Source organism: Dermochelys coriacea, chromosome 3 (genome assembly GCF_009764565.3).
Source record: "Dermochelys coriacea isolate rDerCor1 chromosome 3, rDerCor1.pri.v4, whole genome shotgun sequence".
NCBI lineage: Eukaryota > Metazoa > Chordata > Testudines > Dermochelyidae > Dermochelys > Dermochelys coriacea.
This window is the reverse complement of record NC_050070.1, coordinates 84917542-84943758: the sequence shown is the minus strand read 5'-3', so window position 1 is coordinate 84943758 and position 26217 is coordinate 84917542. Positions and strand designations below refer to the sequence as shown.

Sequence of the window (26217 nt, the reverse complement as noted above, 5' to 3'; positions counted from 1 at the left end):
CACAGCACTCTGCCTGCATGGAAGTGATTGCAAGATTGGAACCTTATTTTTCCATAGTATTATCACAAAGTGATTTACTGTAAAATGCGTGCTTGGGTTAAGAATTTTTTCTCATCTTTTATAGACACAGTAAGGACATTATCTTTCCAATTACATATCTTTTTTTAGATCCTATGTTTTTAAAATCTGGCAAAATAATGCAAAACTAATTAAGTGATAATACATGTGATAATCATAATATGTCATAATACATGTGAAAATCCTTTTAAGTAGAGTTTAATAAGAACTGATGCAGTAATTAATCTTTTGTCCTGTGAACTGCTGTCCATACACAAACTTTTAAATGCAATAAATAAATATTTGTTCTCTTATAGTAAAAAGGATACTGGACTGCCCACAAAATCCATGAATAACATACAACAGCCAGTCATGATGAACAGTGTTTTTTACTATGTTCAGCAGTTGACCATTCCACACATACTTTTTATATGGTTCACTGCAAATCCCAAATACACCTAAAAAGTTAAAATGAAAATGCATCAATAATAAAAAAGAGCTCAACCACATTTGATAATTTCATTTTCAAAACGCACTAACTGAGGATTTAATTTGAGTATTCTTGGCCCCAATTCAAGAAACCACTTAATTATATTTCAGAGTAGCAGCCATGTTAGTCTGTATCCGCAAAAAGAACATGAGTACTTGTGGCACCTTACAGATTAACAAATTAGAGCATAAGCTTTCGTGGGCTACAGTCCACTTCATCGGATGCATAGAATGGAACATATAGTAAAATGATATATGTGTATACACACACACACACACACACACACACACACACACACAAATACAGATAAGTTGGAAGTTGCCATACAAACTGATGAAGTGGGCTGTAGCCCACGAAAGCTTATGCTCTAATAAATTACTTAAATTATGTGATTCAGGATGTCAAGCTTCCTTCCCCACTCTGAACTCTAGGATACAGATGGGGACCTGTATGCAAGACCCCCTAATCTTATTCTTACCAGCTTAGGTTAAAACTTTTCCAAGGTACAAATTTTGCCTTGTCCTTGAACCCTATGCTGCCATCACCAAGCGTTTTAAACGAAGAACAGGGAAAAAGCCCACTTGGAGACGTCTTTCCCCAAAATATCCCCCCAAGCCCTACACCCCTTTTCTGGCGAAGGCTTGATAAGAATCCTCACCAATTTGTACAGGTGAACACAGACCCAAACCCTTCGATCTTAAGAACAATGAAAAATAATTTTAATTAAAGAAAAGGTAAAATCAGGATGGTAAATACCTTACAGGGTAATCAGATTCAAAACACAGAGAATCCCTCTAGCAAAACCTTAAGTTACAAAAAGACACAAAAAAAGCAATATACATTCCATCCAGCACAGCTGACTTTACCAGCTATTAAACAAAAGGAAATCTAACGCATTTCTAGATAGATTACTTACTAACTTAACAGAAGTTCCGAGGCTACCTTCCAGATCTGTTCCCGGCAACAGCAACAGAAAGTCCCTAATGGACTTCATGGGAACCGCTATCATCTCTCCCTATAACAGGTCAGTACACGCTGACTTTTTTGGGGGAGAGAGGGGGGAAAAGAGGGGTTTGGGAATAAAAAGGGCATTTGAATTGTGCACTTATGATGGAATGGCATTCTCAGAGAGGAAGGCTTTGCAACATTTTCTAAAGATGTTCAGACTCTGGATTCACCTGATATACTTTGAAGATTGTTCCATAGCCAGATCCCCTTGACAGAGGATACTGTGGCCCCAGCACTCCCTTGCTTGGTCCTGAGCTTTGTGATCTGCATTTGTCCCAGAGGAGCATGGCTGTCAAAAGGGTCACAAATCAAAATTTGATCCGAATGTAACTGGGGCTCGATCCATTAATTGCTTTAAAAATTAGGATCAACACCTTAAACTGGTATTGGAAGCTGACTGGGAGTCAGTGGAGGGACTTGAGCCCAGATCTCATGTGCTCATTGAGTCCTGAGCCATATAGAAGGTAGGCAGCTGCATTCTGTGCATCATCTTCATATTCAGCTTCAAATACAGTGACCTACAGTAACTCAGTCAGGTGTGACAAATGCATGGATCACTGTAGCCAGGTCTTTGGGAGAAAAGGACAAAGTTTCCTAGAAAGCTGAAGGTGAAACCCTCATTTTTGGAAGCCACTGCTACCTGGTCATCCAAATCTAATGAGGAGCCAAACAGGACCCTGATGTTTCAAATCATTTTGACAAATGGGTACTGTATGCTTTCAGTGGAAATGAAGACAATATCTTGGTCACATCTTTAAATCACTTCCCCTTTCCATCACTTTAGTCTTGTCTGGGTTCAACCTGGCCAACTGCTCTTCATCCAAGAAATAGTTTCCTGTAGGCATTCTGACATTTTAGCTAGATTGTGGCTGCATTAGTTGAGAATGAGATATATAACTGAATGTCATCAGCATACTGTTGACAGCAAAGCCCATGGTGCCTCATCTCTCCCAACAGTCTCATCTACATGCTGAAGAGATGGAAGACTCTGTACCCTGTGGAACCCTGCAGGTGGGAGCCTTCAGAGAAGAAAAGCAGTTACCTCTTTCCATTCTGAGTTCTGCTAGAGAGCTCTATAATGCTGGGCCATCTACTCCTGCTGTGTCATGTAGGCAAGTTAGTAGTACCTTGTGGCACTCTGTACAAAAGATTGCAGAGAAGTCTAGCAGTATAAGCATGGAAATCTCACCAGAGCACCTGGCCACAAGCCAGCTGTCATTTAGTGCCACTAGCGCAGTGTCTATGCTGTGCCCTAGTCTGAACCTGAAAGGATGTTGACTGATGTCACAACTTGTTGGAGCTTGGTGGTTACTACTTTCTCAGTTATATTGCTCAGGAACGGGAAGTTGGAAATAGGACAGTAGTTGAACAAATCTTCAGCATGTGCTTTTCTAAATTGGGGCCTAATTTGCTAACGCTTTTCTAACATAACTGTTAAAGATTTCGTGGTTAGTTTGTTTTTAAATGCAAAGCGTTTTTGAATCAGACTCTCATGTCATTTTTTTTTGAATTTCTCACAATCAGAGTCAGATTCCAAGTCCAGAAGGGATCATTGTGATAATCTAGTTTGACCCGTATAACGCAAAATAATCCAGAGAGCATAATTTTTAGAAAGATATCCAGTCCTGATTTTAAAATGGTCAGTGATGGAAAATTCACCATGATTCCTGGAATGTTGTTCCATTGGTTAATTACTCAGTTACAAATTTACATCTTACTTTCACTCAGAATTTGTCTAGCTTCAACTTCCAGCCATTGCATGATTATATGTTTCTCTGCTAAGTTGAAAAGTCCAGATATTTGTTCCCCATGTAGGTACTTACAGACTGATCAAGTCACCTCTTAACCTTGTCTTTGTTAAGCTAAGTAGATTGAACTCCTTGAGTTTAACACTACAAGGCATGTTTTCTAATCCCTTAATCATTCTTGGAGCTCTTTCCTGAACCTTCTCCAACTTATCAACATCCTTCTTGAATTGTGGACACCAGAACGGGACACAGCATTCCAGCAACAGTCACACCAGTGCCAAATACAGAGTACAATAACCTCAGAATCACTGCTTCCCATGACAGAGTCCCCCATCCTATAAGCATGGCCTACATTCTTTGTTGCTAGATGTATATATTGACATTTAGCCATATCAAAACACATATTGTTTGCTTGAGCCCAGCTTACCAAGAAATCCAGATCAGTGTAAATAATGAAGAGGAAGGGTCACACTCATATACAATTATCCAAATGTTCGGGTCATCTGCAAACTTTATCAGTGACAATGATGTGTTTTCTTTTCGGTCATTGATAAAAATGTTAAATAGAGTAGAGCCAAGAACAGATTCCTGTGGGATCCCACTAGAAAAACACCTGTTCAATGATGATTCCCTGTTTACAATTATATTTTGAGACCTACAATTTAATCCATTTAATGTATGCCATGTTAAAAAAAATCTAGCAAGATATAAAATTATCACAATGGCACATGGTTCCAAATCTTAGATACCTAAGTATACTACAGCAACATGATGCCTAAGTATACTACAGCAATATTAATATTTTCATTAACCAAACTTGTAATCGCATTAAAAAAAAAAGTTGTCAAATTAGTTTCACAGGATCTATTTTCCACAACTGCATATTGATCAGCATTAATTATATTACCCTCCTTTAATTCTTTATTAATAGAGAATTGTATCAGCTGCTCCACTATCTTGACCAGGATTCATGTCAGACTGACAGGCCTAAATTACCTGGATCATCCTGTTTACCCTTTTTAAATATTGGCACAACATTAGCTTTCTTCTAGTCTTCTGGAACTTCAGCATAATGTAGTCCTGTGTTAGAAGATGAAGTGTTCACTGTATAATGTAGGAGGTACAAATGCCAGCCTATTCTACAAATATAATTTATTCTAACTTAAAAATGGGTTACAATTTGGTGGGGAATGTCTTTTCAACTCTAAATATACAAATCTGTATTTACTGTAGATAAAAAAAAGAAATGTTGATCTGTGAACTCTGCAAGCAGCTCAACTGCTGCTTCACAGCTACCAGAACATGGATGCAGCAGCCATGTGCCCTACAATATAAATGAAAGCCTCTTTTTAGTAAGTGCTTGGCTCTTCAAAGTCTAGCAAGTTTTTATATTTTATATATAACATCTTTAACTTTGAGAAACATTCTACTTTTTTCAGAAAAATGGGAAAGGGCCAATGTTATAAACTGTATGTTCATCAATGTAGTCTCGCATATTTCTACAACACTAAACAGATACAGCAAAAAAAAAAATTACAATCCAACTTTGTTGATGATGCTGTGCTAAAACGTGAAGTATTAGAGGAAGAAAGAAACCAAGCAACCCACTTAAAATAAAACAACTCAAGTTTTTCTGTGAGGGAGGAAGTGGAAGAGCGGGATTGCACTGAAAAACAAGAAAAATCAGACATAAACACACATTTTAACTACACATTTTATTTTTTTTAAATATCCCTTTAAATCTGCTGAATTTATCAGATCCAAAATGGAATACTTTGGTTCCAGTTTAAATTAATGTGTGTTTTGTTCAGAGTCCCTTGTAGAGCCTAATGGTTTAAGTTGGTAATATCATACAATTTCTTTGTTATCAATATTTACCAACATTAAACAAGACAAAATTTATTAGCACTATTTATACGTCACTGAAAATTGATTGCTGCTTCTTTTGTAAATTCATACCTATTGGGTGAGCTGAATAATCAATTGCTGAAAAATGTCAGCATGATCAATTATCTCCCTGAGCTACAATGTAAATTACCAAAATAAATTATTAATCATCTCTAAAAATTACATTGCTCATATTCAAATATCTGTAATTGGCACTTTATGTAATCTTTTATTAACTGAGGACTGTTATGAGACTGCACTGATCAATAAAAAAAGCTGGATGTTTCTGCAAGGTAGGCTGAAGTGAAAAATAGTTCTAACTGCATTTGTCATTAACTATATCAGTATTAATTCAGTACATCTAAAATATACTTACCACTTCCACCGTGTGTTGTAAGTCCCTCATCTTCAAAGATATCAAAGCTCTCCTGTCGAGTCTGAGTTGTTTCAGTTTTTAGTATCTCAAGCGGCATTCTCAGGATGGTAAGATTATATTGAAGGGAGTGTGACAGATCATAGCTGTAGCTGAAACCAAGATTAAAATTTAGTAAAAATTATGGGAGCATGGAATACTTCTGAAAACCCTTGCTTTCTACATGTATTGCTATTTAATTCAGTGTAGACTATTTTGTGTAAAATAGCAAATGACAATGAAACTAGACAAACATACTGTAATTACAGAATGGTAGCTTGCACAGGGGATCCTGCACACAACACATTACAATCTAATGAATAGTTTATGGCACAATGGCTGAAACTTAAACAAGGTAAACAAATAAAAGATTGAACATAGCTCTGTAGCAAAAAGTGACTACAGCCACTCATCCTGGACATGAGCCACTTTTGTCCTGAATAGAAGAGTCCATGGTCAGAATGGCTACCAAGCCAGAGATGTTGGCTGGCCCACAACACATGTCCACCTTACCAAGAAGGCTAAAGTCACAACTGAGACAAACGCCAGGCAGTTTGCCAGAGTCTCTTGGTTCCAGCTACACGAGTCCCACTATTCTGAGAGACATATACCCGTCCTGACCTACCATCCCAAACAGTCAAATAAATTTAACCCCCCCACAAACACTATGTACCCACAAATTTGTGAAATAACATGTGGAAAACTGAACATGATTATGGTTTGGACTGAACAGAAAATACAGTGGTCATAATATACATTCAGCAATTAAAAGCCAATACAGTCTCTGGATCAACCATTTGCCCCAAGTCCTGGCACACAGCACATGGATGGGTGGAAGGGAAAGTTGTGCCACAGAAGCAGGAGTGTATGAATTGTCCTTTGCTTCTCCCCCTACTCTCTCTATGGGGGAAGAGCAGAAAGGAAAAAACAGGTATAAACAGAAAAAGGAAATATAGGGTAGAGAATGAAAAAAGGAGCCTGACTGATCTATTTAACTAATATCCATTTTAAATGGACAGCACTCCTTGCTCCTCCTTTAGTTACTCTTGCACCTGGAGATCTGCTTTCCTTTCCCTTCTACCTCTTAGGAACCTAGCATGGAACCTTCAGAACCTTCTGCTGGTCTTCACACTGCAACTTTAAAATACCAGTAGCACTCTTCGGAGGGACACCAGGTGCACTCTCACAAACAGTCCCAATGTAAGCCAATTTTCAGTTTGCAGCGCTAAGACCAGCAGAAAGCTACCAAGGCCCGCTGATATCTAACAGATTGGAACCTAAAAAATAAAGGGAGTGAGGACTGCAGATAAAAATGGCCTCCAGTGGTGCTGGGAGAACATCAACAGCTATTTAGGAACATCCCAGGAAGAGGGGAGACTACAAGGGGAGTGGGGAAGAGCCCGTATATAAGTCCAAAAAGAAAAGGAGTACTTGTGGCACCTTAGAGACTAACATTTATTTGAGCATAAGCTTTCGTGAGCTACAGCTCACTTCATCGGACCAACTGACCCTCTGTGTGAATTGCACAATATCTCAAGCATACAGTAATTCAGTCTAGTTTGGGAAGATAATTTTTTCCTGGGTTCTCTTGGTAGCACATATTCATCATTAAGAGAAGCCAGTGTAAAAGGAGAAGGGAAAAGAAGATATTTGCAAGATTTTCATCAATAATCATATCACTTTGTAATTTGAACTGAGTTTCTTGGTTAATACTTTCATAAGTGATCGTTAAGGATAGGTACATTTTGCATCACTATTCTCAATTGTTTAAACAATGAGTACTACTTATGGCACCTTAGAGCAGTGGTCTCCAAAGTGGGGTGCATGCAAGACGATCAATTGGGGGGCATGGCAGGAGGAGCACCGCTGGGGAGGAAAGGGAGGAGGGGCAGCCGAGTCCTCCAGCCCATGGAGGAGCAGGGGCAGCCGTGCAGCCAGCGGCCGGAAAGAAGCAGCACTTTCCCCTTCAAAACCAGCCGGAGAGTGGCGCTTTGAAGGGGAAAGCGCTGCTTCTCTCCAGCCGCTGACTGCGCAGATGCCCCTGCTCCTCCTGAGTCCTCCGGCCCGTGCTCCCAGGGCCGCATTCCGAAAGGGGCTTTAGAGCTGCAGGCCAGGGGCCCCCTTAGCCCAGGCCCTGAAATCCCTAAAGCCCCTGCATTCCAGGTGGCCCTGCCTGCCACGGGGGAGCAGCTCCCAGAATCGTAGCCATGGGGGTGGTGCTGCACTGTGCAGAGCCACCTGCAAACCCCTTGCACCAAACAGGAGCTGCTCCAGGTAAGTACTCTGCACCTCCTGCTTGCCCCAGCCCTGAACCTCCTCCCGCACCCCTACCCTCAGCGCCCTTCCACACCCCAACTCCTTCCCAGACCCCGCACCCCCACCCTGAGCGTCCTCCTGCACCCTAACTCCCTCCCAGACCACGCACTCACCTTGAGCGCCCGCTGTATCAAAGTGTTAAACCAAGATTTTCAAAAATAATAAAGCATATTCAATCACATTGCTCTCACTAAAAATATTAATTTTTTTAGTGAGAGCAAAAAGGTTTTTTGTACCGTTAATAAATAAAAAATTTTAAAAATATTTCATCTTTATCTCATCGGTTTTTAATTTCTATTTTTTGTGTCTGTTTTATAATTTACACAATATATTAGTACAGTAGTACATGTATATAATTTATACATAAATAAATATACATATATTGGGGGTGTGCTCAAATTTTTTTATGATGGGGTGCACGATCAAAAAAGTTTGGAGACCACTTTCTTAGAGGCTAACAAATTTATTTGGGCATAAGCTTTCGTGGGCTAAAACCCACTTCATCAGATGCATGGAGTGAAAAATACAGTAGGAAGATATATATACACAGAGTACATGAAAAGATGTGGGTTGCCTTACCAATTCTAACAAGACAATTATTTTAAAGTGGGCTATTATCAGCAGGAGGAAAAAATCACTTTTGTAGTGGTAATCAGGGTGGCCCATTTCAAACAGTTGACAAGAAGGTGTGAGTAACAGTAGGGGGGAAAATTAGCATGGGGAAATAGTTTGCCTGAATAAAGGCTGGGATTGGATGGGTCATTACACAAAATAAAAAATATTTCCCCATGCTAATTTTCCCCCCTACTGTTACTCACATCTTCTTGCTGTAGCTCACAAAAACTTATGCTCAAATAAACGTGTTAGTCTCTAAGGTGCCACAAGTACTCCTTTTCTTTTTGCTGGAAACATGAGACTGAATTAGATGGACTACTGCTCCGATTAGGTATGGCAATTCCTATGTTCCTAAAGATAAAACAAAGCTAACACTTCAAAAGCAAATGTAGGAAATAAATTCTACTAACCAAGTCCAAGATGGTGATTGCTGAGAAATTAGCAAAAAGCTTTCAGTCCCACAATGCTAAAAAGTCACAGGACCCATATCCGATGCTTAAAGTGAAAGCATTCCATATTTAATTATAGTCATATTTTAGGGAGAACAAAGTAGTTTTTTAAGCCACTAGATTTCCCTTTTGAGAGGGACTTCAAACCAAGTTGCAAATACTTCTAAAGCAGAAATACAACCAATGGGATTGAAACAAAAACCTACGTTACCTGTTTTAGGTTACACTGGAGGTTTTAGGATCCGAGGTCTTCCAGTGAGTTTTAGTTATTAATTAATTACAACTAAAGAATGAATTAAAACATACACTTTTGTTTTAATCTTTGGCATACTGATTTCAAGAGGTTGGTGTTGCTAACCAGCTCTCGCCTATGTATCTGTTTTCCCCCACCAAGAAGCACAGCCTGATAGCTCTTATAGCTGAAAAACCTCCCTTTTTGCCTTTTTATAGGCAATTTTAGTGATATTCTTCTACAAGTTCTGCCTGGAGTGTTCTTCCACTTTGCCTTCAGCTCCTTGTGTGTTGGAACTGAAGTTATACCAATTTTTTCCTTACAGCAGCTAGCTTTCTAATGACTGAGGCATTCTGGTCAAGATTCCCAACAAAGTTTACCAGTACATGCAGAAAACTAATGTGTTGCAGTGATTCTGAACCAGTGGTTCTCAACCCATTTACCATTGTGGGCCGCAGGTCTCTCTGTGTTATGTGAGTCACATCCACACAAATATATATACTACCTGTATATACTACCTAAGGATGTCACATGGGCTGCAGCTGTGTGTTGATTGGGCCGCAAGTGGCCCACGGGTGAGAACCACTGCTCTGAACCATCAGCACTTTGTTTTGGATTAGGGTAACAATACCAGAATACCTATTTTCATAAAGCTAGCAATTTTGCTACAAAAGGATGAGACCAAGAACATGGTCTGACACTAATAACCTTCAGACATTAACGAAAATATTGAGGGAGGAGGGCATTTTAGGGTGGGGGTTGGCAAATAATGCAATTGTGAACATAATTGTCAAAAAGGAGAGCTTTTTGGTTTTTTACATTGTGAACCATCTTTCCCATGTCATATTGTGAAACACATTACATGAACCTGTGGCATATTTCTCCTTTATAAAAACTCAGCTCTGAAAAACTAATGTAAATCTTTTTAAAATGCCAGGAGGATGTAAAATACACACTGACACTGTACCTCAAAGCAGCAATCTGTAACCCCCATACTCATCATTCATAGATGGGTGTGATATTTCACACAAAGCATGCCATGTAAGATATCATAGGAAAGGTCATGATCTGCTGAAACCCATTGTTCTGTCAAAATGAGAGTATGAAGTTATGAGATTTTGCCATATGGTTATTGAAATATGTTGAGAGTTTGGGAGTCACCCACAGCTGGTTCTCCAGTGACAACAACAAAAGAAGAGACCAACACCTGGGCGGATGTTGAAGGATCACCACCAGCCATTGACCAGCAGGGACTTGTAAACAAGGGATTTGCAATTCTGTAAGAGAATTATACAAGCATCACACACGGGGCATTGCTCAACTCTGACTCAGCAATGCCCGCCAGGAAATGTCTGGGCTAGTATTTTGCAGGCACATGGATTCATGGTATAAAATAAGGGACAGTGGCATCATGCTTTTACCTTTCTCCTCCCCCACCTATGCTGATTGCAAGAAGAACGCTGGGAAGACAGACTTGAACTGAAGAGACTGGTCCCAGGCTTAAAGGAAAAGAGTGTGTATCAAGGACTGTAACCTCCCTGCAGCACCCAGTGGGGTGAGAAAAACTGCTTGATCCAAATATTGCTTAGTGTAATAAGATTTACGATTTAGACTGCGTGCTTTTTATTTTCTTTGGTAACTATCTTTGATCGTTTATTCTTACCACTTATAAATCACTTAAAATCCATCTTTCTGTAGTCAAACTTATTTTAATGTTTTATCTTAACTAGTGAGTTTGTCCGAAATGCTTGGGGAATCTGTTCAGATTACAAACATTGGTGCACATCCACTTTCCTTTGATGAGGTGGTAAACTAATTAGTAAGTTTGCACTGTTCAAGAGAAGGTCTTAAGCTGTGCAAGACGGTATACTTATGGGGTGCCAGGCTGGGGGCTTGGGAGATCTGCTGGTGTTTCCCTGTGTATAATTCATGAGAGTATTCATGCAACTTAGCTGGGTGTGCCTCTGCGTGCTGGTGGCTGAGTGATAACAGCGATAACAGGAGGGGTTTGTTGATAGTCACTGACAAAGCATTATGAGAGACAACCCAGGCTGGAGAATTAAGGGGGCACAGCAGTCCCACAGTTACAGGTTGTACTTCGGAGATGTCATCACATACACACACCCTCTTTGCTTTGTTTTCTGCAACACACTTCTCTAGTCCTCAAACAGCTGCCTGACTGTACCATTATCTCTTCCCTGCTTTTCTGCTACTCCAGAATTTCTCTCATATCTAGGAGCAGCTAGGACTAGACACAGGAAAACAAAGTAGCATTAAATGTGGGTCAAATGAAGGGGTATATGGAACGATCAAATAAGAACCAGACACCCCCAGATACAAGACCTGTAGAGTCCACATGGTACCTCTCTTTTCTTTGCTCCTGAATTGAAAAAAGCTTTATTTCTAAAAAACAGATTAAGAACGAAAAATACTATGAAAAGTAAAAGTTGAATAGGCGTCTCCCCTCTCATCTGATTCTTGTGAAGATGATGGTGAGAGGAAAAGAATTCTCCCTCTCTCTGGAAAACATGAAAATCCTTGGCTCTTCATTTATTGCCATACGTTTTACTGTATAAGGGGAAGGGAAAAGTCTGCCTATCAGTTTGTATTGGATGCAAACAAAGACACAGAAGAGTTGTGGGATATTAGTATTTCAGTGTGGAAAGCTTTTGCAGACCATGTTGTTCCTTTTCTGTGGCTAAAGAGAGCACTTGGGTCTTTAATGCTGTCACCATAAAACAAAACTAAATTTGAAAAGAAAAATCATTTGTGCATTTAAATAATCAAACAATGAAGAGTTTTAAAACAAATCATTCCGTTTAACATTATCGATTTCAAGACACTTCCAGGTAAAACTTGAAATCCGACTATACAAAACTGTGCTAAACTATTGACAAAATTAAAGCCAAGATTTTAAGATATTTCCTAAAAATTGAGATTATAATAATCAATAACTATTGTTAAACACTTACCTAAAATAAAAATTGCTAGACAGGTCCACATTTTGAAATATTCGTAGATATCTAAATAGAGTAACACACAAGGGAGGGAGAAATTATTCCGAAACAGCAACTTCTCTTCAACATGCACAAAGTGAGACACTGAATAACCAGTTTGAGGAACACCCTGATCAAGATATGCAAAAAAGTCTACTCATTGTCATCAGATGTTCCCTGTCTTTATTACTACAATTCTGAATTTTGCAGTATTTTATCATTCATTCAATTTTATCATTCAATTATTTATGATTAGTAATCTCAGAGGGCCACATTCCTTCCTGCATGAAAAAAATCATAGGATGGGAGTACTCACCAGAAAACACGCTAAGTTTATGAGAAGCCAGTTTCACTGAACCTTGATAAGTGCATAATGCTCCTGCCTCAAGTCTGCACCTGCCCTGCATCCTTAAACACCAACACTCCAGCTGGTTTTGATGGTATGTTGCCACTTAATCTTCTCCCCACCATGCCACCCTTTTGATGGAGTGCAAGTGACCCTTTCCAGTCAGGTTTATATAGGGATCACAGGGGACCTAATGCTGCTCAGACAACCAGTATATTAAGCAGCATGCAATAGCATTAGCGTTGACATGCTCCCAAATGAACTAACATGGAGTGGATGGTTTCTGACAATCATCCAGGCCACACGCACTTGTTTAGTTGTAGCTCTGACACATAAATAACCTAGAGATGTTGGCAGAAGCTACGAAGGGGCATGACACAGCTGCATTTCCCCTCTGGGTAGACTCAGTTGAATTTGCATCATGATTGTCCATTTCATTACACCAGTCTGTCTCCATTTAAGCCAATGTCACTTCAGCATAAAGCTAGCATAAAGGACTGGAGAAACAAGCTCAATGTTCAACAAACTGCTCCCCTCTGGCGTATATAACTAATAGGAGTCTATGAACCTTAGTTTGCAATATTTCCTCAGCGCTTAAAAAAGCAACGTAAAAGCACAGTCTACCAGCACCATTTACCTTGCTTCATCAGGATGAGTGACTCGTACAGAGTCATTTGGAATGTAGATCATATTTGTATCTTCTACTTTGTATATTGCATGCCCTCCAATATCTGCCATCTTTCTCCTTTTTGTTATTAACACAATGTAGTAGCCTTCTAAAAATCTAACAAAACCTGTTCAAAATTGAAGAAACAAGAAATAAGAACCCATTTGTCATGAGTTGACTTACTCAGATAAAATGTTTAGGACAATATCAGCTACTATTTCAGTACTTTGCACAATATTAATTTTTTATAATTTTTATAAACATTTGAAAGCTCTTTTTTTAAGCACAGCAGGTCTCATTTTTATCCGACTCTCACTCCATTAAAAAAGTGAGCATCCAAATCAGCTTCAGCCCCAAAAGAATCACAGACAGCTGCAGCAGCACAGGAGCTAGCAAACAGAGCTGTAAACAGGGGAGTTTCAGTGGGAGTTTGAAAGGGGCATTTGTATTGTGGTGCTTCTTTGGGGTTTGTTTTTGCTGGGGGGGGGTGGTCTTTTTGGTGTGGCTTGTGTTTCCCAGATTAACAGGACTTAGGTGGGAAGGCGATGACTGATACGGAGGCAGCTGTGGGAGTGATTCCTGTAGTGGAAGACACAATGAGGATGACTGGATGTGGAAGCTGTGGTATGTACATGATCCTGGAGGGGGGACCTGGTAAGAGTTTTTTCTGCATGAAATGCCGTCTGATAGAGCTGATGGAGGAAAGCCGAGGTTTGGAGATGCAGGTGGAAAGTCTGGTTGAGTTTAGGAAGGGGTTTGAGCAGATGATGGAGCAAAGACATGAGGTATCTGAAGGGAAAAGCTCAGACTCACAGATGGAAGCAGGGCTGGGGAATTTTGAGGGGAGACTGGGTGAGGAAAGTGGTCAGTGGAAGCATGTGACTAAAAGAACCAGGCAGAGGAAAAGACGGGCTAGTGAAGGAGAAATAGAGCTTAGGAACAGGTTTGCAGAGTTGGAAAATGAAGAAGGGGCTCAGCAGGTAGTTGCTGAAGGTGGAAGGGCAAGGAAGAAGAGAAGAGAGGCTAGTCCTATAGGAAAAGGGGAAGAATCAAGGCAGACTACACCAAATATGAGCCCCAGGGGGATACAGGATGGGTTGAAGAGGATTATAAGGGAAAATAGGAATGGAAAGAACTTGCAGCCAGAGGGAACAGGGGAGAGACTGGAGAATAGCACTGTCACCAGGAAAAGGCAGCGATAGGGGACTCTTTATTGAGAAGAATAGACAGGCCTGTAACCAAAGCAGATCCAGAGAATAGAAGGGTGTGCTGTCTTCCGGGTGCTAAGATACGGGATGTAGACCTGAGGCTGAAAAGGATCCTAAAGGGAGCAGGAAAGAATCCCCTAATTATCCTTCATGTGGGAACAAATGATACGGCTAGATTCTCGCTGGAAAGTATTAAGGGAGACTATGCTAGGCTGGGGAAGACGCTTAAGGAAATTGAGGCTCAGGTGATCTTTAGTGGGATCCTGCCTGTCCTAGAGAAGGGCAACAAAGGTGTGACAAGATTATGACTGTCAACAGATGGCTTAGGCAGTGGTGCTATAAGGAGGGCTTTGGGATGTATGGCCACTGGGAGGCATTCATGGACAGAGGACAGTTCTCTCGGGATGGACTTCATCTGAGTAGGGAAGGAAATAGACTCCTAGGATGGAGGCTGGCACAACTGATAAAGAGAGCTTTAAACTAGGAATTTGGGGGAGATGGTTGGGAGATGTCCAGGTAATCTCCACACCAGATTTTAGCATTGAGAGGGAAGAAGATGAAGTAAGAAAGGATACAGCCATGGTAGGAGAATGTATATAAGGAGCGAGGGCAGTGTGGCTACTAGTCTAATAGGTTATACTGGCTGTAGAATAACTGTGCCTAATAGGGTACAAAATATGAGTGAGGCCAAACAGCAAAAATGAAGATGTTTGTACACCAATGCGAGGAGCCTAGGTAACAAAATGGAGGAACTAGAGCTACTGGTGCAGGAAGTGAAACCAGGTATTATAGGGATAACAGAAACATGGTGGAATAGTAGTCATGACTGGACTACAGGTATTGAAGGGTATGTGCTGTTTAGGAAAGACAGAAATAAAGGTAAAGGTGGTGGAGTAGCATTGTATATCAATGATGAGGTAGAATGTAAAGAAATAAGAAGCGATGCAATGGATAAGACAGAGTCCGTCTGGGCAAAAATTACATTGGGGAAGATAACTAGTAGAGCCTCTCCTACAATAGTGCTTGGGGTGTGCTATAGACCTCTGAGATCTAATTTGGATATGGATAGAGCCCTTTTTAATGTTTTTAATAAAGTAAATTCTAATGGAAACTGCGTGATCATGGGAGACTTTAACTTCCCAGATATAGACTGGAGGACCAGTGCTAGTAATCATAATAGGGCTCAGATTTTCCTAGATGCGATAGCTGATGGATTCCTTCATCAAGTAGTTGCTGAACCGACTAGAGGGGATGCCATTTTAGATTTAATTTTGGTGAGTAGCGAGGACCTCATAGAAGAAATGGTTGTAGGGGATAATCTTGGCTCAAGTGATCATGAGCTAATTCAGTTCATAGAATCATAGAATCATAGAATATCAGGGTTGGAAGGGACCCCAGAAGGTCATCTAGTCCAACCCCCTGCTCAAAGCAGGACCAAGTCCCAGTTAAATCATCCCAGCCAGGGCTTTGTCAAGCCTGACCTTAAAAACCTCTAAGGAAGGAGATTCTACCACCTCCCTAGGTAACGCATTCCAGTGTTTCACCACCCTCTTAGTGAAAAAGTTTTTCCTAATATCCAATCTAAACCTCCCCCATTGCAACTTGAGACCATTACTCCTCGTTCTGTCATCTGCTACCATTGAGAACAGTCTAGAGCCATCCTCTTTGAAACCCCCTTTCAGGTAGTTGAAAGCAGCTATCAAATCCCCCCTCATTCTTCTCTTCTGCAGACTAAACAATCCCAGCTCCCTCAGCCTCTCCTCATAAGTCATGTGCTCTAGACCCCTAATCATTTTCGTTGCCCTTCGTTGTACTCTTTCCAATTTATCCACATCCTTCCTGTAGTGTGGGGCCCAAAACTGGACACAGTACTCCAGATGAGGCCTCACCAGTGTCGAATAGAGGGGAACGATCACGTCCCTCGATCTGCTCGCTATGCCCCTACTTATACATCCCAAAATGCCATTGGCCTTCTTGGCAACAAGGGCACACTGCTGACTCATATCCAGCTTCTCGTCCACTGTCACCCCTAGGTCCTTTTCCGCAGAACTGCTGCCGAGCCATTCGGTCCCTAGTCTGTAGCGGTGCATTGGATTCTTCCATCCTAAGTGCAGGACCCTGCACTTATCCTTATTGAACCTCATTAGATTTCTTTTGGCCCAATCCTCCAATTTGTCTAGGTCCTTCTGTATCCTATCCCTCCCCTCCAGCGTATCTACCACTCCTCCCAGTTTAGTATCATCCGCAAATTTGCTGAGAGTGCAATCCACACCATCCTCCAGATCATTTATGAAGATATTGAACAAAACGGGCCCCAGGACCGACCCCTGGGGCACTCCACTTGACACCGGCTGCCAACTAGACATGGAGCCATTGATCACTACCCGTTGAGCCCGACAATCTAGCCAGCTTTCTACCCACCTTATAGTGCATTCATCCAGCCCATACTTCCTTAACTTGCTGACAAGAATGCTGTGGGAGACCGTGTCAAAAGCTTTGCTAAAGTCAAGAAACAATACATCCACTGCTTTCCCTTCATCCACAGAACCAGTAATCTCATCATAAAAGGCAATTAGATTAGTCAGGCATGACCTTCCCTTGGTGAATCCATGCTGACTGTTCCTGATCACTTTCCTCTCCTCTAAGTGCTTCAGGATTGATTCTTTGAGGACCTGCTCCATGATTTTTCCAGGGACTGAGGTGAGGCTGACCGGCCTGTAGTTCCCAGGATCCTCCTTCTTCCCTTTTTTAAAGATGGGCACTACATTAGCCTTTTTCCAGTCATCCGGGACTTCCCCCGTTCGCCACGAGTTTTCAAAGATAATGGCCAAGGGCTCTGCAATCACAGCCGCCAATTCCTTCAGCACTCTCGGATGCAATTCGTCCGGCCCCATGGACTTGTGCACGTCCAGCTTTTCTAAATAGTCCCTAACCACCTCTATCTCTACAGAGGGCTGGCCATCTCTTCCCCATTTTGTGTTGCCCAGCACAGCAGTCTGGGAGCTGACCTTGTTAGTGAAAACAGAAGCAAAAAAAGCATTGAGTACATTAGCTTTTTCCACATCCTCTGTCACTAGCTTGCCTCCCTCATTCAGTAAGGGGCCCACACTTTCCTTGGCTTTCTTCTTGTTGCCAACATACCTGAAGAAACCCTTCTTGTTACTCTTGACATCTCTTGCTAGCTGCAGCTCCAGGTGCGATTTGGCCCTCCTGATATCTTTCCTACATGCCCGAGCAATATTTTTATACTCTTCCCTGGTCATATGTCCAACCTTCCACTTCTTGTAAGCTTCTTTTTTATGTTTAAGATCCGCTAGGATTTCACCATTAAGCCAAGCTGGTCGCCTGCCATATTTACTATTCTTTCGACTCATCGGGATGGTTTGTCCCTGTAACCTCAACAGGGATTCCTTGAAATACAGCCAGCACTCCTGGACTCCCTTCCCTTTCATGTTAGTCCCCCAGGGGATCCTGGCCATCTGTTCCCTGAGGGAGTCAAAGTCTGCTTTCCTGAAGTCCAGGGTCCGTATCCTGCTGCTTACCTTTCTTCCCTGCGTCAGGATCCTGAACTCAACCAACTCATGGTCACTGCCTCCCAGATTCCCATCCACTTTTGCTTCCCCCACTAATTCTACCCGGTTTGTGAGCAGCAGGTCAAGAAAAGCGCTCCCCCTAGTTGGCTCCCCTAGCACTTGCACCAGGAAATTGTCCCCTACGCTTTCCAAAAACTTCCTGGATTGTCTATGCACCGCTGTATTGCTCTCCCAGCAGATATCAGGAAAATTAAAGTCACCCATGAGAATCAGGGCATGCGATCTAGTAGCTTCCGTGAGTTGCCGGAAGAAAGCCTCATCCACCTCATCCCCCTGGTCCGGTGGTCTATAGCAGACTCCCACCATGACATCACTCTTGTTGCACACACTTCTAAACTTAATCCAGAGACACTCAGGTTTTTCCACAGTTTCGTACCGGAGCTCTGAGCAGTCATACTGCTCCCTTACATACAGTGCTACTCCCCCACTTTTTCTGCCCTGCCTGTCCTTCCTGAACAGTTTATAACCATCCATGACTGTACTCCAGTCATGTGAGTTATCCCACCAAGTCTCTGTTATTCCAATCACGTCATAATTCCTTGACATCACCAGGACCTCCAGTTCTCCTGCTTGTTTCCAAGGCTTTGTGCATTTGTATATAAGCACTTGAGATAACCTGTTGATCGCCCCTCATTCCCAGTATGAGGCAGGAGCCCTCCCCTCTCAGACATTCCTGCCTGTGCTTCCTCCCGGTATCCCGCTTTCCCACTTACCTCAGGGCTTTGGTCTCCTTCCCCCGGTGAACCTAGTTTAAAGCCCTCCTCACTAGGTTAGCCAGCCTGCTGGCAAAGATGTTCTTCCCTCTCTTCGTAAGATGGAGCCCGTCTCTGCCCAGCACTCCTCCTTCATGGAACACCATCCCATGGTCAAAGAATCCAAAGCCTTCTCTCCGACACCACCTGCGTAGCCATTCGTTGACCTCCACGATTCGACGGTCCCTACCCAGGCCTTTTCCTTCCACGGGGAGGATGGACGAGAACACCACTTGCGCCTCCAACTCCTTTATCCTTCTTCCCAGAGCCACGTAGTCCGCAGTGATCCGCTCAAGGTCATTCTTGGCAGTATCATTGGTGCCCACGTGGAGAAGCAGGAAGGGGTAGCGATCCGAGGGCTTGATGAGTCTCGGCAGTCTCTCCGTCACATCACGAATCTTAGCCCCTGGCAAGCAGCAGACTTCTCGGTTTTCCCGGTCAGGGCGGCAGATAGATGACTCAGTCCCCCGGAGGAGAGAGTCCCCGACCACCACCACCCGCCTTCTCCTCTTGGGAGTGGTGGTCGTGGAACCCCCAACCTCAGGACATCGCATCTCATGCCTCCCAACCAGCGGGGTCTCCTTCTGCTTTCTCCCCCCAGACATATCATCTGGTCCACTCTCCGCAATGGTACCTGTGGAGAGAACATGAAAGCGGTTAGTTACCTGTGTCTGTGTTACTGGAACCCGGACATTCCGCTTACCTCTTCTGGAGGTCACATGTTGCCAAGCTTCTTCACTGGCCTCTTGGCTCCTCTGTGCAACCTGCTCTATATCTTTAGAGCTTTGTGCCCCTAGAAGGCTATCCTGAGTTTGGTCCAGAAAATCCTCAGTCTCTCGTATACAACGCAGGGTCGTTACCTGTTGCTCCAGACCTTCAATCTTCTCTTCCAATATGGAGACCAGCTTGCACTTTGTACAAACTGAATGGAAAGATTAACAAAAATAAATCTGCAACTAGGGTTTTTGATTTCAAAAGGGCTGACTTTCAAAAATTAAGGAAATTAGTTAGAGAAGTGGATTGGACTGAAGAATTTATGGATCTAAAGGTAGAGGAGGTCTGGGATTACTTTAAATCAAAGCTGCAGAAGCTATCGGAAGCCTGTATCCCAAGAAAGGGGAAAAAATTCATAGGAAGGAGTTGTAGACCAAGCTGGATGAGCAAGTATCTTAGAGAGGTGATTAAGAAGAAGCAGAAAGCATACAGGGAGTGGAAGATGGGAGGGATCAGCAAGGAAAGCTACCTTATTGAGGTCAGAACATGTAGGGATAAAGTGAGAGAGGCTAAAAGTCGAGTAGAGTTGGACCTTGCAAAGGGAATTAAAACCAATAGTAAAAGGTTCTATAGCCATATAAATAAGAAGAAAACTAAGAAGGAAGAAGTGGGGCCGCTTAACAATGAGGATGGAGTGGAGGTTAAAGATAATCTAGGCATGGCCCAATATCTAAACAAATACTTTGCCTCAGTCTTTAATAAGGCTAAAGAGGATCTTAGGGATAATGGTAGCATGACAAATGGGAATGAGGATATGGAGGTAGATATTACCATATCTGAGGTAGAAGCTGAAACAGCTTAATGGGACTAAATCGGGGGGCCCAGATAATCTTCATCCAAGAATATTAAAGGAATGGCACCTGAAATTGCAAGCCCATTAGCAAGAATTTTTAATGAATCTGTAAACTCAGGAGTTGTACCGAATGATTGGAGAATTGCTAATATAGTTCCTATTTTTAAGAAAGGAAAAAAAAGTGATCCGGGTAACTACAGACCAGTTAGTTTGACATCTGTAGTATGCAAGGTCCTGGAAAAAAATTTGAAGGAGAAATTAGTTAAGGACATTGAGGTCAATGGTAAATGGGAAAAAATACAACACAGTTTTACAAAAGTTAGATCGTGCCAAACCAACCTGATCTCCTTTTTTTAAAAAGTAACAGATTTTTTAGATCAAGGAAACGCAGTGGATCTAATTTACCTAGATTTCAGTAAGGCGTTTGATACCGTGCCACATGGGGAATTATTAGTTAAATTGGAGAAGATGGGGATCAATATGAACATCAAAAGGTGGATAAGGAATTGGTTAAAGGGGAGATGGCAACGGGTCCTACTGAAAGGCGAACTGTCAGGCTGGAGGGAGATTACCACTGGAGTTCCTCAGGGATCGGTTTTGGGACCAATCTTATTATTACTGACTTTGGCACAAAAAGTGGGAGTGTGCTAATAAAGTTTGCAGATGATACAAAGCTGGGAGGTATTGCCAATTCAGAGAAGGATCGGCATATTATACAGGAGGATCTCGATGACCTTGTAAACTGGAGTAATAGTAATAGGATGAAATTTAATAGTGAGAAGTGTAAGGTTATGCATTTAGGGATTAACAACAAGAATTTTAGTTATAAGTTGGGGACGCATCAATTAGAAGTAACGGAAGAGGAGAAGGACCTTGGAGTATTGGTTGATCATAGGATGACTATGAGCTGCCAATGGGATATGGCTGTGAAAAAAGCTAATGCGGTTTTGGGATGCATCAGGAGAGGCATTTCCAGTAGGGATAAGGAGGTTTTAGTACCACTATACAAGGCACTGGTGAGACCTCACCTAGAATACTGTGTGCAGTTCTGGTCTACCACGTTTAAAAAGGATGAATTCAAACTGGAGCAGGTACAGAGAAGGGCTACTAGGATGATCCGAGAAATGGAAAACTTGTCTTATGAAAGGAGACTTAAGGAGCTTTGCTTGTTTAGCCTAACTAAAAGAAGGTTGAGGGGAGATACGATTGCTCTCTATAAATATATCAGAGGGATAAATACCGGAGAGGGAGAGGAATTATTTAAGCTCAGCACCAATGTGGACACAAGAACAAATGGGTATAAACTAGCCACCAGGAAGTTTAGACTTGAAATTAGACAAAGGTTTCTAACCATCAGAGGAGTGAGGTTTTGGAATAGCCTTCCAAGGGAAGCAGTGGGGGCAAAAGATCTATCTGGCTTTAAGATTCTACTCGATAAGTTTATGGAGGAGATGGTATGATGGGATAATGGGATTTTGGTAAGTAATTGATCTTTAAATATTCAGGGTAAATAGGCCTAATCCCCTGAGATGGGATATTAGATGGATGGGATCTGAGTTACCCAGGAAAGAATTTTCTGTAGTATCTGGCTGGTGAATCTTGCCCATATGCTCAGGGTTTAGCTGATCGCCATATTTGGGGTCGGGAAGGAATTTTCCTCCAGGGCAGTTTGGAGAGGCTCTGGAGGTTTTTCGCCTTCCTCTGTAGCATGGGGCATGGGTCACTTGTGGGAGGCTTCTCTGCTCCTTGAAGTCTTTAAACCACGATTTGAGGACTTCAATAGCTCAGACATGGGTGAGGTTTTTCATAGGAGTGGGTGGGTGAGATTCTGTGGCCTGCGTTGTGTAGGAGGTCAGACTAGATGATCAGAATGGTCCCTTCTGACCTTAATATCTATGAATCGCTTGAGAACGAATGGGATCTGGAAGGCCCGGACCCTACTTCTTGGTATCAGGAATAAACCCTGATCCCTGCTGACTGATTTCTGAGATGGAACCCCCTAGGGCTCTCCCCTCACCGCTGCCGTTGGGCAGCAGCAAAAAGACAGCCCAGAAAAGAAGCTGCATCAGCAATAATAAAGGGGCAGAAGGCCCAACTACAACCATCCTCGCCTCCACATTTCCCCCCACTTCTTCCATATTCCATCCACCTTTGAAAAAACTGCTCTGACCTCCATAGGAAAAGGACCCCGACTTAACACCGTAAGAAACGTCTTATGAGGCATCTACACTAGGCTACTGGATTCTGATTGCTAAATGGCAGCTGAAGTTCTTCTGGTATTCTCTAAGTACTGGAGTGAGGGATTCAGCAAACTCTAGTTTTTGTATTATTGTCACCTACCTAGTTTTTGATCAGAGATCCAATTTCTGGCCTTCTAGTCAGGTCCCTACATAAGAATGGCCATACTGGCTCAGACCAGTATCCTGTCTTCTGACGGTGGCCAATGACATTTGTTTCAAAGGGAATGAAAAGAACACGGTAAGTAATCAATCCCATCATCCAGTCCCAGCAACAGGCAGTCAGATTAGGGACACCCAGAGGAGGGAGGTTGCATCCCTGACCATCTTGGCTAATAGCCATTAATTGACCTACCATCCATGAATTGATCTAATTCTTTTTTGAACCCAGTTTCAGCTTTGGACTTCACAACAGTCACTGGCAAGGAGTTCCACAGGTTGATAATGTGTTCTGTGAAGAAGTAATTCCTTTTGTTTGTTTTAAACCCAATGCCTATTTATTTCATTGGGTGATCCCTGGTTCTTGTTATATGAAGGGGTAAATAACATTTCCGTATTCTCTTTCTACACATAATTCATGATTTTATAGATCTCTATAATCTTTCTCTTTAGTCGTTTCTTTTCCAAGATGAAAAGTCCTAATCTTTTTAATCTCTCCTCATACGGAAGCTGTTCCTACCCTTAATCATTTTTGTTGCCCTTCTCTGTACCTTTTCCACTTTTAAAATATATCTTTTTTGAGATGAGGTGACCAGAACTGCACACAGTATTCAAGTTGGAGTACCATGGATTTATATAGCGGCATTATGATATTTACTGTCTAATCTCTCTTTCCTAATGGTTCCTATCATCATCTTAGCTTTTTTGACTTCTGCTGCACATTGAGTGGATGTTTTCAGAGAACTATCCACCATGACTCCAAATTCTCTTTCTTGAGTAGTAACAGTTAATTCAGACCCCATCATTTTGTAGGTATGGTTGGGATTATATTTTCCAATGTACCTTAGTTTGCATTTATCAACACTGAATTTCATCTGCCATTTTGTTGGCCAGTCAGCCAGTTTTGAGAGATCCCTTTGAAACTCTTCTCAGTTTGCCTTGAAACTAACTAACTATCTTGAGTAATGTTGTATCATCAGCACTTTGCCGCTTCATCGCTTATCCCTTTTTCCAGATCATTTACGAATACGTTGAACAATGTTGTCCTGGTCCCAGTATAGAACAATGTTGTCCTGGTCCCGGGGACATCGCTATTTCACTCTTTCCATTCTGAAAACTGACCATTTATTCCTACCCTCTGTTTCCTACCTTTAACCAGTTACTGATCCATTAGAGGGCCTTCCTTCTTATCCCATGACTGCTTACTTGGCTTAAGAGCCTTTGGTGAGGGACCTTGTCAAAGGCTTTCAGAAAGTCCAAGTGCATTATATCCACGGGATCACTTTTGTCCACATGTGTGTTGACCCCCCCCCCCCCCCAAAGAATTCTATTTGATTGGTGAGGCATGATTTCCCTTTACTCTTCCCCAACAAATCGTGTTCAAATGTGTGTCTGACAATTCTGACCTTTACTATAATTACAGTTTGCCTGGGACCGAAGTTGGGCTTACCGGCCTGTAATTGCCAGGATCACCTCTGGAGCCTTTTTTAAGAATTGGCATCACATTAGTTATCCTCCAGTCATCTGGTACAGAAGCTGATTTAAATGATAGGTTACACTGAGATAAAGGGTTTCTGCAATTTTTTTTTTAAATAGTAAACTAGAACTTGGCCTATTCTCCTGGAATAAGCCATAAGCAGTAGTAAGTAGAGCCTCTCTCCTTCCCAGCTTCCCGATATTGCCTGTCCCAGTCCCAACCGCAAGAGGGGGTTATAGAAGATTAGGTAAAGCCAATAAATTCTCTTTCCCAGAAGCTGGAATTTGGAAAGGTACTCTATGCCACTTTCCAGAAGCCAGGTGAAGAACTCCTATGTGGTTCCACTAAGAGCAAAAAGGTCATGGAAAGGTGTCACTTATGTAGATTGGTGAGAGAGGCTAGGATACGGCTTTCATTCAGTTTTTGCTCAACAAAAATATCACATCAAATATACATCTTAAATGTCCATTATGCTTTATCAAACAGCTTTATTTTTTAAGGTATACTATTATAGTATCTTCAGAAATCTGAGAGAAATTACTTAGATTTCCTCCAGAACACTCAACCTTCCTGCTGTTCGGTAAACCTGTTTCAGAGACTTGAATGCCTAAATGTTTTCAGAGCACACATTCACTAGTTTTCAAAAAAAACCTTCTCACCAGTATGTAAATCAGAAGTTACCCTTTGATTTTTTAAAAAAATTCTCTGTTATACAATCTGCCAAACAAGTTGCATTTTTATGCATGAACTAAATTTTTACAGTTACCATTTTCAGAAAACTTACAATTTAAAAAGAGACAAAATCAATGGCCTGAAGTGAGAAATAAGGACTATAAAAATAAGAAATATAAACCTTATGCTTTAACGGATGAGATAACTAACATCTGTGCATGGATTGGAAGAATGTGTGTGTGTTATTCTTCAAAAGCATCTGGAAACAATATACCAGACTAAATGAACCACTAGTCTGACTAGCTATGGCAATTCCAACTTTCCTATGATGAAAAATTTGTATTTATATGAATAACCAAGGCATGTTGCAGAATTCTGAGTAAACAAGGTCACTGTCCAACTGAACGGACTGTCACATCACACTTGGATAATATAAATGGTCCAATGAATTACTGAATTTTGGGGCATCAACAAGGTATTTACTGAGATCATTATCAGAATTCTGTCTGGAGAAAAGAAGATTGACAGGGAACATGACAGTTAGTACATAAAGGAACAGGGGGACTTGTGGCACCTTAGAGACTAACAAATTTATTTGAGCATAAGCTTTCGTGGGCTACAGCCCACTTCATCAGATGCATATAATGGAACATATAGTAAGAAGATATTCATACATACAGAGAACATGAAAAGGTGGAAGTACCCATACCAACTGTAAGAGACTAATTAATAAAGAGGAGCTATTATCAGAAGGAGAAAAAAAACTTTTGAAGTGATAATCAAGATGGCCCATTTTGGACAGTTGACATGAAGGTGTGAGGATACTTAACATGAGGAAATAGAGTTATTACAAGGAGGAGAAAGGTAAATTGTTCTTGTTAACCTCTCAGGATAGGACAAGAAGCAATGGGCTTAAATTGAAGCAAGGTTTAGTTGGACATTATGAAAAACTTCCCAACTGTCATGGTAGTTAAGCACTGGAATAATTTGCTTTTGGAGGTTGTGGAATCTCCATCATTGGAGATTTTTAAGAACAGGTTAGATGAACACCCGTCAGCGATGGTCTCAATAATATTAAGTCCTACCATGAGTGCAGGGGACTAGACTAGGTGACCTCCCAAGTCCCTTCCAGTCCTATGCTTCTGTGATTCTGCTCTCATTCCTCTTACAAAGGATGAACACTGCTCATAACTTCTAAACAAAGGAGAGTTCTGAATTTTCCAGTTTAACTTGGCATTTCCTATTAATATGGGGATATTAAAGCAAACAAGACAGACAAATGTAATGAAACCTCAGTAAATGATCCTCTTGCAGCAATGCACTGCTATG

General features: G+C 41.6%; 1 protein-coding gene across 4 annotated transcripts in view; it reads right to left on the bottom strand.

Annotated features, from left to right (window-relative positions):
• FIG4 (FIG4 phosphoinositide 5-phosphatase) overlaps positions 1–26217 on the bottom strand; it is a 179683-nt gene that overhangs the window by 118056 nt on the left and 35410 nt on the right. For all 4 annotated transcript variants that reach the window (XM_038394854.2, XM_043510795.1, XM_043510794.1 and 1 more), the window contains 4 exons: positions 13194–13350; positions 12187–12237; positions 5567–5715; positions 387–515 (listed from right to left, as the gene is read on the bottom strand). In XM_038394854.2, coding sequence (XP_038250782.1) covers positions 387–515; positions 5567–5715; positions 12187–12237; positions 13194–13350 — 486 coding nt within the window. The remainder of the gene's footprint in view (positions 1–386; positions 516–5566; positions 5716–12186; positions 12238–13193; positions 13351–26217) is intronic.